Here is a 19,610-nt window from a genome sequence, read left to right as displayed (position 1 = left end):
CCAAACAAAGTAGTTTCGCTTTCACAACGAAGCACACAGCGTCTTTACGACATGGCGGCGGCAACAACAAAACTGCAGCAAGAATAAAAGTCACGCCTTCTTTCTTTGCATGAACATTTGGGCGGCGTTATGCAAATCTTCCCACATAGCGACGTAGATATGTGGGGCCGTGTTAGAACGAGCCGTTTTAGGTAGGCGTGGCTGACTCTTAACTTTTATAAAGAATATCTCTTTGGATTTGAGACTTTAGTCTTTGCAACTTTACAGATCTTCTTTATGCACCAAGAGCTTGTAACACTCCAAAGAGAAAGGAAAAATTGAAATCGCATCATATGACCCCTTTAAGCAAATCAAGCATTTTCAGGCTGGTTCAGTTCATGTTTGTTCTAGATGAATCTAACACTATCAAAGAGGCAATTGGCTCTTTTAACTGAAAGGCGAGACTTTCTGTTGCCATGTTGAGCATTAGATAATTTATTGTTCTGGTCTGGCTACTGACACTTATACTGTTTTTGTCCTAGTCCAGGATAATTCCACTGCTCTCCTGTGCAAAAATGCTTGAATTACAATTATCATAGAATTTTACAGACGTGTTCAAATCTATTGACTGATATGAGAACCATGCAACTCATCAATCAGAGTCTTCATTAACTTCTACTAGCAGGCAACAAAAGCCTTGAGCTAACCCTTTCTTAACTAGGCTCAACACAATAAAGTGACTTTCAAATCAACAAAACATCAAATCCCTTTCATGTTCGGCCATACATGTGTCATGTCATGCTGCTTGGCTCCACACGCACTGATGCCTCATTGGCCCAAAATCTTGCTCCACATAGCTTCATATTAGAAAGGAAATATGTTCTGATTCAGGTTATGATACCATTTAACACTAGTCAGATATTGCTTTTGGCAGGATGGAACCCATTAACAAAATGTGTATGTCAAGGGCATTTATAAAAACTGACAACAAACATAGCACAAATGAAATAGTAGACTTACGTCAACAATGAAGAAGTCCAGCCAGCACCAGGCGTTGGTGAAGTACTTCACAAAACCGTAGGCCACCCACTTCAATAACATCTCCAATATGAAGATGTAGGTAAAGACCTTGTCAGCATACTCCAGAATGATACGGATTGTCTTTCTCTGTTCAATGTACACATCCTCAAAAGCCTGCAGCGGATTACATATGGTTGCATCAACACAACAAGTACTATCCGCTGCTGACAATACCTCTCAGTGGGTTTCATTTCAATTCAAAAACTAAAGAAGAGTATGCTGTAATATTTCAGTTTAAATATAAAAACACAGATTAATAATAATAATAATAATAATAGTGATATTATTATTATTATTATCATTGCACAACAATATCTGGGGAAACAACTGAACAGAAGGCTACTTCTTGGTGCAATAATTAAGTTAAAAACAGAGTCAGCTTTCAAAAAGCAATTGTATAAGGCAAGATCCCTGATTCTATTACATTCCTTTTTTGGCAACATTAGCAGTGCTAAAGCCAGGGACATTTCCAGTGCCAGAAATAGATCCAACTGGATGAATAGTCCAGTCCATTAATCACATCACCCAGCAGTGCAGCTCTGGCGCCAGGCCTCTACAATGAGGCAATGCCTGCTTGAACCTCACATTATATATACCTCACATGAACATTAATGCAATGATCAGGCAGAATCCAAAACATAATGAAAATAATTTGCCACCGATGTACTATTTATTTTTTTATTTTAAGTACAAAAAACAAGCATGTTTTTAATATTAGAACTACGGGTGTAACCAGGGCCTAAAACTAACTTTTTGCCAGCCCTGCCAAGCATGTTTTTAATATTAGAACTACGGGTGTAACCAGGGCCTAAAACTAACTTTTTGCCAGACCTGCCAATGACCGGTGACTTAAGGAAATTTACCGGCCAGAAATATTTTTTACCAGCCACGGAAAAAAAAACACAGGCGGTTATGACACCAAAATTTTACCTGATTTACCTGATAAAACTACTAACTTAAACAATATACATTTAATAGGCTATATTTTTAAAGATTAGTAAATAGTCAGTTGTAAAATAAGAGCAAATCAAATTACAAGCAATAGCACAAAATAGCCTACTATACAACAAAGATAGAAATAGAAACTGTGTATTTCAGGCAGGTCTAACAGTGATTTTCAGGTAGCGAACAGAAATTTAATAAATTATGCTAATCAAATAACACTATAGTCTTTATATATTTTTTAAAGTTCAAGAGTAGTGAGTGACTGTTTTTTTCTTTGTCCTATTTTCTTTGATCAACATTAAAAAACGCACAACAGCAGGATTATTGGAATTCTGTGTCGATCACTTTAACACCGTATCTACACTGCAGCAGCTTGAAGTAGTCAACACCGTGGCCGTTACTTGGACTAGAAATAGAACGGGGAATCCGTTTACTTTCGGGGATTTGTCGTGCTGTGCCGCATCCTGTGTAGACAATATCACTGATTATAATGGCTTCTATTGTCTTTTGACATTGCGTCGCGAACGGTTTGTGTCTGGTTTCTTTCTCAGCTGTTCATGTTCACTTAAGAACCAACTACATTTACTAGGATACTCACTGAGATGGGCATTTCTGATTTCAGACCACGGCATGTACAGAGAGTACCACGATACGTATCGTGGTTTTTCGGTTTGGTTTGAATATCATTACACCCCTAATTAGAACACCACATGTTAGAATCCCAAACTACAGTAAGCTACAGTAAATCAATATGCAATATTTAAGTAGCTTTTTTTCCTTCTCAAGTAGTTAAATATAGAACACAGTACTTGTGTACGTCCCTAGAAGAAATTTGTGTGTTTGTGTACATTCTCACCAATGCTCCACTACTGAGGAGGATCATAAAGATGATGATGGTTTCAAACCAGTTGTGCTCCACAATGAGATAGCAGGTCTTCCGGAGGAACCACCAATTCTTACCCCAGCCCTCCGTGATGGGCACATCACAACACTTGTAGCGGGCCACACAAGCTGCAAAATGGCACACATTATACTTCTGTTCTCACAATCCATTACAGTTTCTATATAAAAAAAATTTACATCTGCAAAGAGAAATCTATGAGCCCTTTTACCTTCAGTCCAGCAAGCTTCAGGGTCAACATATTCCTCTACTGCCTCCACCACCACCGCTTCCTCTACCTCTGGTTTAATATCTATAGTGCTGCCTTCTGAAGAGCTGATGTCATCCAACTAATTCAGAAGTGAGAGGTCACAAGTGTCATTTCTTGATGTTAAAAAATTAAAATAGCAAAGCAAAAACAATGTTCAACGCAAAAATTGTAACTGCACTATTAAAACACAAACTCAGGATGCTCAAACAGAACAATAAATAGCACGAGTTTAGTACTGGACTATATGTTTGCCAGACCAATGGCAGACAAGAAAAGGAGTTTGTAAACCAGTTTGAACCTCATCACTATTTTTGCAATTCTGTTTTGCTTTGCTATGACACACTCTAGCTCTAAAAATGAAATGACAAGCCTCTGTATTCATGTTTCACAATACAGTGCTCTAAATGGCCTACACACGTTTGAACATCATTTTAAAACAATACACTGCACTTTACTTCATATATATCAATATCATGGTCAAAAATTAACAAATACCTCAGTTTAGAATGAGCATTTACTCCTAAGGCCAAATCAATAACCACAGGGTATTACATTTCACCCATTAGCAACTAGGTCAAAGCCTAAAAGCATCACAGCATCAGCTCTTCTGCATACTCACTTCTTTGCTGCCCTCAGCTTCAGACTCGCTACTGAAATCTTCTGTGTTGAGATTCTCAAAGTCTGACTCGCCCACGGCGATGGGCACGCATACGGTCAGGTTGGGGTTGTGGATGAAGGACATGTGGTCGTCATCAATCATGTACTTGCCCACGCTACTGCCAATACCACTGGTGGTTCCGTTGCCATTTTTCTGATAGTCCAGGTCACGGCTGATGTCCACGCCTGTGTGATTGGCAATACAGTTCAGCTTCCGGTCGTACATGTCATCTAGCGGCTTGGCCTCATCTGTGGCCTTCCTCCCGAGGATGTTGTTGACCAGTTCTCGAACTTTGACCTTCACCCAGGCAATTCCCTTCTTAATGCGAATAACTGAAATCTGCAGGTTGTTCATCTCACCATCATCATCAGAAGCTGCCAAGTTGTCTGCGCTGAATGAGCTCAGCAGCAAGGCAAGGAACAGATTCAAGACCTGATCAGTGTGAGAGAAAAGTAATATAAACTTAGTCTCAAATTAAAATCAGTTCAAAACCTAGTCAGCTGCCTTTGGAGACATTTAATGCATCATTTACATAGGCACAATTTTTAAAGTGATGGTTCACCCCAAAAAAAAAATGTTCATCATTTATTCACCTTCATGTGTTCTCAAACCCAAAAGACCTCAAATTAAAAAGTTAATTTTAGTTATTTTAACCAAAGCTTGAAAGAACCAACAAGGTTATAAAGTCATCATAAAGAGAATCCTTCAAAAAGGAAATTCTGTCAAAGTCTGTGTATGTGTGTTTAAATGTGAATTAAAGCCTAAATTAAATACTAATTATATAAAGCGATCGTATCTCTTAACATGACTTAGATTAAACTACTCGATTCATATGGATTAATATAACCCACCTTTATAACCTTTTTGGATCTTTTAAGTTTTGGTTACCTGGACTTTCAATAGAGGGATAGAAACCTCTAAGGTTTCAATAAAAATTATGTTGTCTTATGGGGTTTGATTCAACAAGAAGGTTAGTAAATAATGACAAAATTTTGGGTAATTTTTGGATTAACTATCCTTTTAATATATTGAATTGTAATCAGTGTGAGAGAAAAGTAATATAACTTAGCCTCAAATTATCAAGACAGCTGCTTTTGGAGGCATTTTATGCATCATATACTCAGGCATACTGATACAATTTTTATTTTTAAAGTGATAGTTCACCCAAAAATTTAAACTCTGTCATCATTTACTCACTTTCACGTGGTCCCAAACCCAAAAGATTTCAAATTAATATATTTTTTTATGAAACCTGAGAGATTCCTCCCTCCATTGAAAGTTCAAGTAACCAAAGCTTAAAAGACCCCAAAAGGTTATAAAGGCATCATAAAGAGAATTTCATTTTAATCTAAGGGGTGTTTTTTTGCTTTTATTTGGTTCATCTTAGGTCAGACAGAATAACGCAAATATAATAATGTAATATAAATAATATAGATACACACATCTACAGTACATATAACATGCAACCATACATTAATTCAGATGAAGAGAAAGAAAACACCAGGCAAGCATAAAGGTGTGTTTTAATGTGTATGTTTCAATGTATTTGTGTTTAATTGTGAATAAAAGCCTAAACTGAATGTTAATCATATGAAGCGATTGTATCTCTTCACTTGACTTGGATTAAACTGTTCGATTCATTTGGATTAATATAACCCACTTTTATAACCTTTTTGGATCTTTTAAGCTTTGGTTACCTGAACTTTCAACAGATGGATAGAAACCTAAATCTTGAGTTTATCTCCATTTCAGCAGTTTTCAGTACAACTTAGCTCAAATTCCATGACAAAAATGCATTTTCTGCATCTAAAGAACACTTACCACCAAGTTTCCTATGACCATGACCATCATGAAGACGATGAGACACATTCCCTGTCCAGCCACCTCCATACAGTCCCACATGGTCTCAATCCACTCTCCACATAACACCCGGAACACGATTAAGAATGAGTGAAAGAAGTCATTCATGTGCCAGCGGGGCAGCTCACAATCTTCAGCGATCTTACACACACAGTCCTTGTAGCTCTTCCCAAACAACTGCATGCCCACCACGGCGAAGATGAAGACGATGATGGCCAACACCAGGGTCAGGTTCCCCAAAGCTCCCACTGAGTTACCGATGATCTTTATCAGCATGTTGAGGGTGGGCCATGACTTAGCCAGTTTAAAAACTCTCAGCTGTTAAAAGGGAGCACAAGTAGAATTAAAACATGAACATTCAGTACCATGAACATTCAATATTATTCTTCGAATGTGTGCTATTGAAAACAAAAAAAAGAGTTATGCCACTTATTATGTCTTATACACTAACCACCCACAATCCAGTTTAACCAGACTCTGAATGCTTTAAAATAATTTTGCTGTATTAAAATAAAATAACGGTCATTCTTTTCAAACACACCTCCTTTCTATGTAAATTAAGTTTATTATACTCACGATCTGCCTGATGCAATTAACGTTGTGCTATTACCGCCCGCAGAAAGAAGGTGCTAAACAGAATTTTATTTGATATCTGTGTTTATGCTTTTTTATTGGTACTGGAAGCAGAAATTAATCAAATGATGACAAAATAATGGAAATGTCATAAATGACATATTGTATATGCATTCATACAGTGCGGTTGACAACACTAAGAGCATGGCACTCAAAATTTGTTTAAATAAGCATTAAAGTTGCAATGTAACGGAAGTAGCAAAAAATATTTTACACTGTATTGTGATGTACATTCGAGTGAAACGGCTTATTCAAAAACAAAAATGTAGGGCAGGGATCAGTTGTTGATTGAATAAAACATACGTATGAATAAAACATATGCACTGATGAATCGTTCACAATAAGATGCAATTAAAAAACAGGGTCATTTTCCATTTCATGCCAACTTTAACCACTGAATTTGTTCCCTGATTCACATTATTTCTTAAACAATGCAATAGCACATGCACACACATCAAAGATCTGAAGCAATAAAAATGTTTACCAATCGGAATGATCTCAGCACAGAAAGACCTTCTACATCGGCCAAGCCCAACTCCATTAAACTCAAGCTCACGATAAAGCCATCAAAAATATTCCAGCCTTCCTGGAAATAGTAGTATGGGTCCATTGCAACCAGTTTGGCAAACATTTCGGCAGTGAAGATACCAGTAAACACCTGGAAGAAAGAAAATAAAAGTCACACAGATTGGTGACAAACATACCACTCTGAGACAGACTTATTTGATTTTTTCCCTCCATAACATTACAAGAAAAATATATCAATATATTTTTGTTGTCATTTCTTTTTCTTTTGTACGTGTACGTATGTGTGTCATTGGTTCTTTCCTTTGTATAAGCTACTATGTAATGTTGCTTTATTGTGTGCTTTGTTCAATAAAAAAAATCTCAATTTAACAAGCCAGACTAATTTATAAAAGCAATCCGATATCAACCAACTGATAAAAGACACATAAGCAGCGCAGTTATGACTTGCATTTTATCTATAACACACCAGCTCTTTCCTGACATTGCATGACACCTAGAAGCAACCAAATCATGGCCTACACATTTACAATAACTCCCTGACAAATTGCCACAAGACTCTGTGACGTTCAAAGTGCTAAACAGATCATCCTGCTGTCACAGCTGAAGGGTGCAGTTAATCACCCTAAAGGTGTGTGAACTGGGGGAGGGTACAAGGTGGCCTCGACTCCAGGAGGTCTGCCGCGTGTCTGCACAGCCAGCGAACACGAGTCACGCTGCCACCTGCACAGCCACAACCTGCTCCGTCCCAGTTTGCCCCCGCTACCGTGACAACAGAGCGCTCACAGGTGTACTGAAGTTGGAATACTTGCATCATCATATTACCATGTCAGCAAAGCTGAAATTTCATTGAGAGGCCTCACTATTGCACGCACATGATTTACTCCACAAGGCAGGTCACGTGACTTAGAAAATCATGATTTGTGGTTGGTGTATGTCACTGCACTGACAGAGTGGATTTATGACTCCTAACGGTCTTGGTATCACTTGGCAATATAATATAAAAAGCAATTTGGTTCATAAGTGGGAAAGATAATCTGTTCTTCTCTGCAATGTTTATAATTTTACAAGCATTAAACATCAAGCTCCTAGAACTGTGAAAACGCCACCATTTTAGAGCTGCTCATCGATTAGGCTACATGAAATATTTATGCTGGCTCTGCACCACCACACTCAGCCAGTAGCTTAGCACGGTCTCTACGCCAGGCATAAAAATGGCTTTGAGTGTTCCAACAACGTCCCTGCAGAGACTACAAAAATATAAGCCGTGGGGGAGGGGCACGGTTTTATCAAGCAACTAAACTAAAGAATTATTTTAATTCAGAATTTTAATTCAAAGACTCTTGGGGGAAAAAAAGAATAAGGTTTTCTGGAGGGGCTAAGTAGAATCCTTACCAGGTTTCCGACAGACAGCACATGCTCAAAATTCTCCGTCATAGGGTAATGCTCCATGGCCATGAAGAGAGTATTCAGCACAATACAAATGGTGATAGACAAGTCTACAAAAGGGTCCATCACAATCAGGTTCACAATCTCCTTAACCCTCATCCAAACAGGGCCGCACTCCCAGATAAGAAACTTGTTGGCAAATTTGTACCAAAATGGTGGACAATTCCTCTGAGACTCTTCCAATTCTGGAAGTGAAAAAAGTATGGTAACCATGGTAACAGATTTCCTCTTATTTTTTGAAGAAGAAGAAGAAATACATTTCTTAGGTTACAACAAATTTGTACCAAAATGGTGGACAATTCCTCTGAGACTCTTCCAATTCTGGAAGTGAAAAAAGTATGGTAACCATGGTAACAGATTTCCTCTTATTTTTTTTGAAGAAGAAGAAATACATTTCTTAGGTTACAAAATATGGACATACCCTCAACCAATGTGTTTGTTACTGCACTCATGACACTGTTGGCTCGCTCCTTGCGCCCGAATGATGTGTTAAGCTGCTCTACGGAAACCATTAGAGAGCCTGAGAGCTTCTTCTTAATTTCAAGATCAGTGGTTGGCTGTCAAGAGATCAACATTGAGGTTAAACATTACCATCACAACATTGCAGCCAATGACTGGGGGGAAAAAATATCTGCATCACAGTGCTAGTTAAAGAAAGGTTGGTTAGGAGAAGATTTTTTTTCCACATATTTTGCCCAAAGAAACCATTTTTAATTTGAATGCATTAAAGCGGAAACATGCTGGGCTCTCACAATAGAGAAGGTAGGGTGGAGATTCATGGGTATTTGTCATTAGCATTCGGCGATACATATTCCTAACATAAGCATGTGATTAACATGCGATGTTATCAAAATGTTCACTCGTTTGGCCAATTGAAACAGCCAGCTATGTTTTTTGTTTATGTTTTATAAAATATCCAATGCTGGAAAAGCTATGAATTAGTAACTTATTCAAGTTTATCATATTATAAATCTACCATTGTCCTCTGCTCCCCTCCTCCTCTCATCTGAAGCCCCTGCATCTCCAGATTTTAGGAGATCCAGTCAGCATGCATCAGCATGCATTCAGTCAAAGAAGTCAAGAGAGGAAAAGAATAAGTATCATGATCCATTAACATCATGCTGAAGATATGAAGCTGTACCAGACCTCTATAGGATTCATTAAGCTAGCAGACTACTATGCTAACTAACATGTACAAAAAAAAAAAAAAAGAGAAAATATGAAAAGAGAACTGAAGGCTGGAGGGTGGAAGCGGAATCACTTCATGGTTAATTCACATTTACATGAATATAAAATGAAATACAATTACAAAGGATATTAAGTTGACACATATGTTAAAAAATAATTAAATAAATAATGAAGAAAGATTTTGCTTGTGGGGTGAATGTGTAATGAGATGCTAATTTCTACTACTAAGACATACATTACCATTAAAAATGTTGGGGTCAGTAAGATTTTTTTAAAAGAAATTAATACTTTTATTCAGCAAAGATGCATTATATTGATCAAAAGGGAAAATTAAAGACATTTATAATGCTACAAAAGATTTCTATTTCAAATAAATGCTGTTCTATTTAACTTTCCAGTCATCAAAGAATCGCTTCCATAAAGATACTAAGCAGCACAACCATTTTCAACATCGATAATAAAAAATGTTTTAATGCACCAAATCAGCATATTAGAATGATTTCTGAAGGATCATATGACACTGAATGCTGCTGAAAATTCAGTTTTGCCATTGCAGGCAATACATTAAAATAGAAAACAATTATTTAAAATATTATAATATTTCACAGTATTACTGTTTGACTTAACATAAACATAAAAAAATCTTTCCAACCCCAAACGTTTGAATGGTAGTATATGAAAACTCAGTTTCATAAATCTTAGTGGTTCAAATACTGAGGACTATATATAGTTAGCAGCTTGTTCACTAATTTCAAACTGGCGTAGGAGGGCAGCATATCACACAGGCTTTGAAAGCAGTCCTCAACTGAAAGAGAGCTAATTTTAGAGTAAAGTCAAAATAACAATTTCACAAATGCATCAGAAAGAGAAAAAGAGCCAAACAGAGAGAGAGCCAAGGTTCAGGATAATGCCCATGCCTAGACTGATCTACTCTTAAACTTTCTTACGCTGTCGTCAGTGGCTGCCTTATCTATTATCACCTCAGGCAGTAGGCGTCCGCCAGGCCCCGGCCCGATGAGAGAGACCACTCCATTGCAATCCACAGTGCTGTTGCGCTTGCCATAGTATCCAGTGTAGCTGCTGCGACGTTGGGGGCTTAAGAACGAATCGCGCCGCTCGTCGTACTCCTCAACCGTGCTGTGCTCATCATCTGCAAACTCGTTCTCCGAGCCTCCGTCCTTACAGCGGCTGAAGATGCTGCTCTTACTGTTGCGTCTTGAAGGGAATGGTGAGCCTGGGATGCTGAGCAGAGACTGGAGGCAGGAAAGACAGAGAGATTGAAAAGTTGACATCTTTGGTTTTACACACTCTGCTCTTGACAGTCAAATGTTGGACATTAGGCACAGACATTAGGAACGTTTTCAATTACTTCTTAAATGCAACAGGGCCACGAAATGGGTGTATTTTTATTTTTTTTTGGCTTTTCCCACCTAAAAGATCTTAAAAATAAATATGAAACAGTATATGAAAGAAATATAAAAACAGTACAAAAACTGCTTTTTCACAATTCTAACAAAGTTATTTTAAGAATAAAATGACCAAGCAAATATTTTTCATGAATGTTTGATAACTAAGTTAATCACCAACTACAAACTTGTTACAGTTTTTCCTGGTACAGTTTATTTATATATCTGTATTTATTTTCATTAATTTTATTATTAATTGTTCAATTAATTTTTCATATTAATTATATCTAATTTTTGTATATCAAATAAAAAATGATGGTGACAAGGACACAAAAATGTAATATAATAGAAGTTATTAGTTATAAAATAAATAAAACAGTTGTCTGAATATTTTTCTATGCCATTTGTCTTTCACAGACCATTTGTTTGTTTTTAAGACCTTGTTTTGTACAAAAAAAAAAAAACAAGTCATTCTTTACCTGGTTCATTATAGAACTCCTACGTCCTAAGCGGTTGTCAGTGAAACGGAATCTGCTCCTCCTGCTTCCATCATCCGATTCTGATTTGACAAACTTCTCACTGTCCCCTTTCTCCTTGTCCTGCTCTTTCTGCCGCCACTTCTTCTTGCGGTTGCGTCGTTCTTTAGCACTCTTAGAGCTGAGTTTAGACATCTCAGATGAGCTGCAGGACAAGTTCCCACCTCCATCACCATCATCCTCCACCACATCCTCAGACACCGTCCCCGCCGATGTCGCCATGGCGTTTGCCTGCCGTCACAAAATGTATCAATCATTCATTAATCTAAATTACTCTGATTCGGTTTTGATCGTAGTAACAAAATCAAATTTGAAATATAAAAATTCCACAATTAGAAATGAAACATGAAATGTAAAGCAACCACCAAATTACATCAGGCAAACATTACACCATAACACACTTCAAATTATGAAAAATGACCCTTATTATCAGCATTAAAACATTGCCTGACCTGCGCATCCTCCTGATGTTTCTTCAGCTGTTCGAGCATGGCTTTAAACTCCACCTCCTTTCGCTCCGCCTCTTCCATAGTGGCCTGGTTCTGTTCCTCATATGCCATGGCCACCACAGCCAGGATCAGATTCACAAGGTAGAATGAGCCAACAAAGATTACCAGCACAAAGAAAATCATGTATGTTTTCCCCGCTGCTCTCAGGGTCTGTGGATGAGGGACAGATCAGAAGCATCTTATATTACAGAGCATTCATACATCACTATAGAAAATTGTTTGTTTTCCACACACACAGAGAAGAATTTCTAAACATTCCTTAACATAATTTTCAGGGATTTTATCCATACTATTTCACTGATATACATGTGGTAGAGATGTAACTCGCCGGAAAAATGCAAATTTCAATTCATTATTCTGAGCCTCAGTTGCTTCTGTTTGACCTACTTGTGCAAAGAATGCAAATACACATACATATGAATGCTCTGTAATGAGAGCTCATATTGCATTATAGTCCTTCACGTCCGCTGCAATCTCAAAACTCTGGCCATTTGATAATACCTAGAATATCAAAATCAACTGCGGCCGGCAGATCCTTTTCCTATTTAACGCCCAACCTGGCATACACATAATACACTATCACATTTCTATAATTCAAATCCATTAAAGGATTGTTAGGCTGCATTAATTAGTTCAACCGGGAACACTTCCCATAACATCCGATGTACTCGTTACATTGTTAGAAGAATGGCATCTATGCTATGCTAATATCTATGCTCTTTCATTCTTATTCCGAGGTCACCGTAGCCATACGGATCCAGTCATTATCCAGATCAGATGGTCACCGTAGCCACCCAGATCCAGTCCATATCGAGGCCAGATGATGGATCAGCACCTAGAGACGACCTCTACAGCCCTGAATGTCAGCGGAGACCATGTCAACTAGATGCGCCCCAGAGACAGATACCCTGCGAAGACCTCATCACCTTGACGACCAGCGGCGCCTTGAAGACCACGGGCACCAGACAAGTCCTCTGCACCTGTGTTGCAGGCTGGAATTAAACCACACCATGCTGGTTTCATCTGGCCAGAGAAGAACTGGCCCCCCGACTGAGTCTGGTTTCTCCCAAGGTTTTTTTAGGTCCATTTCTGTCACTGATGGAGTTTTTGCCACTGTCGCCTTTGGCTTGGCTTAGTTGGGGACGCTTGACTGACTGATAGCACACTATTGGAAGAGAGCTGAACTGGATGATGACATTACTGAATCATCAATGAACTGACTTTAGCTGGAAAAATTACTCTTTGTTATTGTCTTCTTGCATTATTGACAAACTATCTTCCTGCTTGACACTATAAAGCTGCTTTGACACAATCAGTATTGTATAAAGCGCTATACAAATAAAGGTGACTTGACTTGACATACATTCATACATGTGTTCTTTTAAATAGACTGGCATAAGGCAGCCACTGGCACCCTGAGATGCCTCAATAATATATTTTATTTTGTGATTACACTAGAACAAAGAGTATAAGGATGAGGAAATCCACCCATGATGGGACAAATCTGAAATAGCTGTGTGTGGAGAACTGCACTAATACCAATTATTGCTGCTTTATGGCTATATAACCTATATAACCTCTATGTGCCTAAGGCTCTTTCTGACTAAATGCAAGGACAATATGTAATGTAACAAGCTTCAAATATTTTTCATTAGTAAGAAGAGGATTTTGAAGGAAATAGTATGATACTTTACTTCAGCCAGGACAGGAGAGGTAATCACAGATTTTAGGGGTGCTGAGCTAAAAGACAGGGAGTCTAGATGCCTATGCTTGTACCTACATGTAAGAGTACAGATTCAACTAGGGCTCAGGTTATATTTAGTGTTCTACTATTTAGTCTTCTAGCTGTCCATTACTGCTTCTGATCCCAAAGGGTTCAGTGTGTTTGTGTGCATCCTGCAGAACGAGGGCATACTTATTGTGGCTCATCCTAAACACTTCTCCATGCATGAATTAAAGTTACAGTTAACGAAGCACATTGAACTTATGAAAATGCAACCAATTGCAACATAATAACTGGGAAAAAGAAGTTAGAGAGATCCAGATCATCACAGATGCTAATTACATATCATTTCCTGTTCTTTACATATGTAGTATTAAGTATAAAAGGCATAAGGGTACCTGTTTGGTTTGATTTAGTTTGTTTAATTTACATGCTAAATGCAAATAATTAAATGCAACTATTTAATTGTGCAAAGTTGGATCAGTATAATTTAGCCATTTAAATTTTATTTACATACACAAAATGATTTATTTGCTCAGTAGCAAATTTCAGATTACTGAGAAAAAAAATCTTTAAATGGGACTGAATGTGATGAAAGAAGAAAGACGACGACACCCTTACCAGCTGGTACAAGTTCTCCCAAAAGTCCTGCGTCATGAGGCGGAATAGAGCCAGGAAAGCCCAGCCAAAACTGTCAAAGCTGGTGTACCCATAGTTTGGATTGCGACCAGCCTTCATGCATGTGTAGCCTTCAGGACAGCGACTGAGAGGGGAAAAGAGCACACAGCCCAATAATGACTTGGCACCAGTCTATGGATTAGCATACAACGTTTGTCAGAGAAGAATCTCAGTGAGATCTCAGTAAGTAAATGTTGTTTATATTTTCTAAATGTCTATGTTACATAATTTATAGTTTTGGAATTATGATGTGAAGACGACGACCAGACACTCACCCTGAATCCGAGCTGTTTCCACACAGAAGAGCATCCAGCTGGTCCGGCAGGAAGTAGAAATTGGCTGATGACAAAAAGAGACAGGGAATGTTAACTAGACTATTTTGTACTTTTCAAGCCATTCAAATTATGGCCAATACCGATAAGGCAGATAACTGATAAACATCCAATATTATAATTGAATACTAATATGTATAAATTAAAAATAAAACACTAAAAATTTTACTCAATCATTTAAATGCTACAAGCGAATATGGGCATCACAACATTATAATGTACACGTATAAAAAATGCAGTAATTAAAAAAAATATTTAACAGTGTTAAATGATTAATTTATAAATATTAAATATAAACTAATTAGAAATATACAGTATGTAGTTATATTATAGTTATTAAATATTATAAATGTAGTTAATTCTTTGTTTTTATTCAAGATTAACTTTAAAAGTGAGAGTTACATGGCAGTTAAAGTAATGCAAAATCAACAAACAAATATATTGTGCATACCTAACTATTTTTGTAATTTGTCTGACAAACTAAATAAAAGCTCACTCTTATTCATGATGTACTCATCCCAGTTGAATGCATGGGTGCCATTGGCCTGGTATATTTCTGTGATGTTGATGGGCCAGATGACACACTTTTGTCGCAGATTTCCCATGAAGAGCTGCAGACCAATGAGGGCAAAGACACTGAGGCAGAAAACGGTGAGGATCATCACATCTGACAGCTTCTTCACCGACTGGATCAAAGCGCCAACAATGGTCTTCAGACCTTTGAGATATTGAATATGCACACACATACACGCCCAAATATGCACACACGCACACAAACACACACACACAAAAAGGAACAGACAGTTGCATGTGTGTTCAAGTCCCAGAAGTGTATAAATGGAGTCTCAAGGCATGATGTGAGGAATTCACATTTTTTTTAGATGTGAGGCTATCTTGATGTTTCATGTAAATGTCTTGTATACCTATTATGTAGATCTGTGGTTCTCAACTGGTGGTGTGCAGGTATGTTCTGATTGCAGGGAAATGCAAATGTAAGCTGAATGCAATTTATACAGTAAATATGTTACTTTTTAAAAGAGGGAGAAAACATTTCCTATATCTTTTGTTGTTGATATTGTAGGCCAAGCATCCAATAAAACTCAAAAACCATCTGTTACTTGGTACAATCTAGCCAATTTAGAGCGATGGCAACATGAACATGATGCTTGACATGCCTTCATCATAAACATGGTTTTTGGCCTAATGAGTTTTGTATGATAAATTACTGGCTGCCGAGAGTATGAAACCAATTTTGCATGTTTGTAAATGTAAATCTGGCTCCTGAAACCAAACCAGTTGAGAACCACTGATATGGATGCTTAAGGGTGCACTTCAGCATAATTAATGTTTTTAATTATTCATTATTAATTTTTCATAATATCATACCTTGAATCCTTATTTTAATTCAGAATGACAATGTATAAATAACAGAACCACAAAATACACTAAGTTTCTTTACACACATACTGCTTGGGAGCCATCCCATCATTTGGACTATTCAGATGAATAACTTACTATTCTGCTTAAACGTGGTTTCAATAAATGCCTACAACAGATAATATATTATTTCAGGAAATGCAAAAATCAGTCCTGAAACATTTTTGAATTCCAGCACTCCAAAACAGAAGTTTAAGGTTCTCAAAGGATAACCTTCAAGGAATTTTCTTGACAATAAAGGGAGGGCTCCCTCAAACAGTGAGAACAGCCTGACATCCCATGACATAGAGAGAATAAAGCAAGCAGGTAAAGCAAGCAGGGACTAGGGGGTGAAGATTGCATGCAGGTCATTTCAGCTCGAAGGCTGAACAGAAACAATTCCAGTGTAAATCTTCCAATCTTCCAAGGCTCCACCAGACATGCTGAGCTAAACATCATCAGAACTGCACTGACCCCTCCATAACTCCCTCTCAATTACAAAAGAGCTGCTTTACCTTCAAGACAGTAGACACTCAAATTAGTATTGATATGCTACAATCCTCTTGCCCATAAACCAGACCAAAACATCAAAAACTCTTGCAGGGCTCAGAGACTTGATGAGTAGGCTTTAGTTCATAGCCTTACTGAAAATAACACAGGATGACAAATATGACTTGCAGTAAAACTTTTATCAGCTAAATAAATCCTGTTATTTCACTGAAAATTACTTGCATATGATACTAATGTGTCAAGACATTAAGCTAAAGGTCTGGCATTTTTGCAAGGCCTCTGAAGGAAATAAAAACAACTGCACAGGTACAATGAAAAAAAAAATCTGAAACAGACAAAAAACATTCTTCCTTAACCATCTGCACTATTCTTATTTTATTTCCAGGTGCAATTTGTGAGTTTCATACAAAATAAAGGAAAAAAGTGAAGAAAAATGATTAGTCAATAAATAAATAAATAAATAAATAGATTAAAAAAAATATGGCGGCCAAGCACTTAGTAGGCTAATACTATAAAAGCATGTGAATTCCAAAGCATCATGCAGTATAAAATATGTCCACAAACTAGGCTTGGCAGTCTTCATAAGTAAGTATCAAGTATATTCTTTGGGAACTCACTGAGAGCCATGCAATTTTCATTTTGGGGAATAAAACATAGCTTGTTAAAAATATATACTCTAGTGCTCTGAGGGCAGGGGCTAGTTTGTAAAGGTCTATTTGTTTCCTAATATATATTAATCACCAAAATGAATGTGTTCATACCTATACCATACCTATACCTCATACCATAGTTTTTTAGACTGTGTACCCCTGAAACATACAAGCTCACATACTAGTGAATTCTACAATTAGCTTTTATCTAAAGTCCTTACTGTTAAAATCTGAAATAAAATTTGCCTTTTGTAACACAAAGATCTGCTTTAGCAAGACCTCAACAACAAACCTACAAATAATATAGTAGCTTGAGTTCAACCCAGTTCAGGGTTTGTTCACAGATACGTTTATTGCCTACATGAAAGAGGTTACAGAGGTTCGGTTGCTAAAGCTTTCTAATCTGCTCTGAAGTTTCTAAAGGGGCAAAAGGGTGTCGAAACCAAAGGACTCTGGAGATTGATAGTAGACTGCAAAGCCTATCAAAAATGTGTAAGTACCATTTTTGATCATTTTGGAGATTGGAAAAAAGCACATTAAATGGTCCTCTCCAAATAAATTTCTGCTAAAAAAAAATAAAGAAAAGTCCAAAAAAAAAAAAAAGATTTAAAATTGAATAGTAATAGGGGGTCACACTGAAAGTTAACCTCAGCGTCAAAACTGCGTCTCACCTGGAATGACAGAGATAGTTTTCAATGCTCGGAGAACTCTGAATGTTCTCAGCGCAGATACATTCCCCAGGTCCACAAACTCTGTTACATATCTGAAATAAGGGAGGATCACACACAGACACCAATGACAACCACAAACACACCAAGAACACCACCACGCCAACGAACCACTAGGAGGTACGCCACTCACAGAGCCTGTCCACTACGAGGGGGAAGGAAGGAAAAGAAAACCAAGATACACACACGTACACCTAACACCGACCCCTCCCGCCCACACACTCTCTTACCTGGGATTACAGATTACTTATTTTTTATGATTTGATATTAACCGAATGATAGCTCACAAATCAGACAAGGTTCATAATTACATAAATGACAGAATACTTACGCCATTGAGATGACCATGAAATCCAGCCAGTTCCATGGATCTCTAAGGAATGTGAAATCATCTATACAGAATCCACGGGCAATGATTTTTACAGTTGATTCAAATGTATAAATTCCAGTGAAGGTATACCTGAAGGAAAGAGCAAAAGTAACTGGATAAAAAAAATGGAACTAAAATCTGCTTTATATTTTTAATGTGTATATTTATTTACATTTTGTGTGGCAATGGCTTGTTATGAGGCAAGCTGTGGTTAGGATCAATACTTACTCTACTTGTTTGGACCACTCAGGAGGATTACTAAAAGTCATGAACACACAGTTGGTCAAAATCGTACACATAATGAACATGCTGAATACTGTGGGTATCAGTTAAGGAAATTCTGAGATATTACACAACAAAACAAAAGCATTTTACTTTGTAAAAATAAATATCAGGACACTCAATAACAGAATGCCAAATACAGACAGAAAATAGTGAATTGTGGCTAGTTGTAAAGCACTGCCCGGGCTAGGCAATATTTATATTTCAATATCTTTTTTTTTTTGTAGCTTTATTACAATATTTAATATACATCTATATATTGAACCAAACAGCCACTTTTGCAAAGTAGATTAAAATGTTTAATGCAAGAGGTATAACATTTGCATATTTACAGTATCAGACAAACACTTATTTAACAAAACTGAATATATAATATTAACAAAATTATATATAAAAATATCATATAAAATATCATATACTGTAACAACAAATAACACGTTGGAATGATTTCAGTATTCACAAAAAAAAAACGGTAATAAATTGTGTATATTCAATAAATCGCCCAGCTCTAGCCCTTAGATCATAACAGGGAGTTTTCAGCTCATTTGTGACCATGGAGCACAAAACCAGTCATAAGGGTCAATTTTTCGAAATTGAGATTTATACATCATCTGAAAGATGAATAAATAATCTTTCCATTGGTGTATGGTTTGTTAGGATAGGACAATATTTGGTCGAGATACAACTATTTGAAAATCTGGAATCTGAGGGTGCAAAAAAAATCGAAATATTGAGAAAATCGCCTTTAAAGTTGTCCAAATGACGTTCTTAGCAATGCATATTACTAATCAAAAATTAAGTTTTGATATATTTACAGTAGGAAATTTACAAAATATCTTTATGGAACATGATCTTTACTTAATGTCCTAATGATTTTTGGGATAAAAGAAAAATCAAAAATTTTGACCCATACAATGTATTTTTGGCTATTGCTATAAATATACCCCAGCGACTTAAGACTGCTTTTGTGCTCCAGGGTCACATTTGTGTCATTTATGTAGG

The 19,610-nt window shown here is 37.0% G+C and overlaps 1 protein-coding gene across 1 annotated transcript in view; it reads right to left on the bottom strand.

Annotated features, from left to right (window-relative positions):
• Window positions 1-19,610, bottom strand: part of scn8aa (sodium channel, voltage gated, type VIII, alpha subunit a) — a 57,690-nt gene that overhangs the window by 18,084 nt on the left and 19,996 nt on the right. Inside the window, exons 4-20 of the mRNA XM_016495882.1 lie at window positions 18,555-18,644; window positions 18,288-18,416; window positions 17,900-17,991; window positions 15,149-15,370; window positions 14,596-14,659; window positions 14,264-14,405; window positions 11,863-12,069; window positions 11,354-11,641; window positions 10,449-10,721; window positions 8,702-8,837; window positions 8,227-8,465; window positions 6,791-6,964; window positions 5,635-5,991; window positions 3,775-4,245; window positions 3,117-3,234; window positions 2,861-3,015; window positions 1,000-1,173 (exon numbers count right to left, since the gene is read on the bottom strand). Of these exons, the coding sequence (XP_016351368.1) occupies window positions 1,000-1,173; window positions 2,861-3,015; window positions 3,117-3,234; window positions 3,775-4,245; window positions 5,635-5,991; window positions 6,791-6,964; window positions 8,227-8,465; window positions 8,702-8,837; window positions 10,449-10,721; window positions 11,354-11,641; window positions 11,863-12,069; window positions 14,264-14,405; window positions 14,596-14,659; window positions 15,149-15,370; window positions 17,900-17,991; window positions 18,288-18,416; window positions 18,555-18,644 (3,331 nt within the window). The remainder of the gene's footprint in view (window positions 1-999; window positions 1,174-2,860; window positions 3,016-3,116; window positions 3,235-3,774; window positions 4,246-5,634; window positions 5,992-6,790; window positions 6,965-8,226; window positions 8,466-8,701; window positions 8,838-10,448; window positions 10,722-11,353; window positions 11,642-11,862; window positions 12,070-14,263; window positions 14,406-14,595; window positions 14,660-15,148; window positions 15,371-17,899; window positions 17,992-18,287; window positions 18,417-18,554; window positions 18,645-19,610) is intronic.

This window comes from Sinocyclocheilus anshuiensis, unplaced genomic scaffold, assembly GCF_001515605.1.
Source record: "Sinocyclocheilus anshuiensis isolate Anshui unplaced genomic scaffold, SAMN03320099.WGS_v1.1 scaffold234, whole genome shotgun sequence".
Taxonomy (NCBI): domain Eukaryota; kingdom Metazoa; phylum Chordata; class Actinopteri; order Cypriniformes; family Cyprinidae; genus Sinocyclocheilus; species Sinocyclocheilus anshuiensis.
This window is presented reverse-complemented; position numbering and strand designations above follow the sequence as displayed.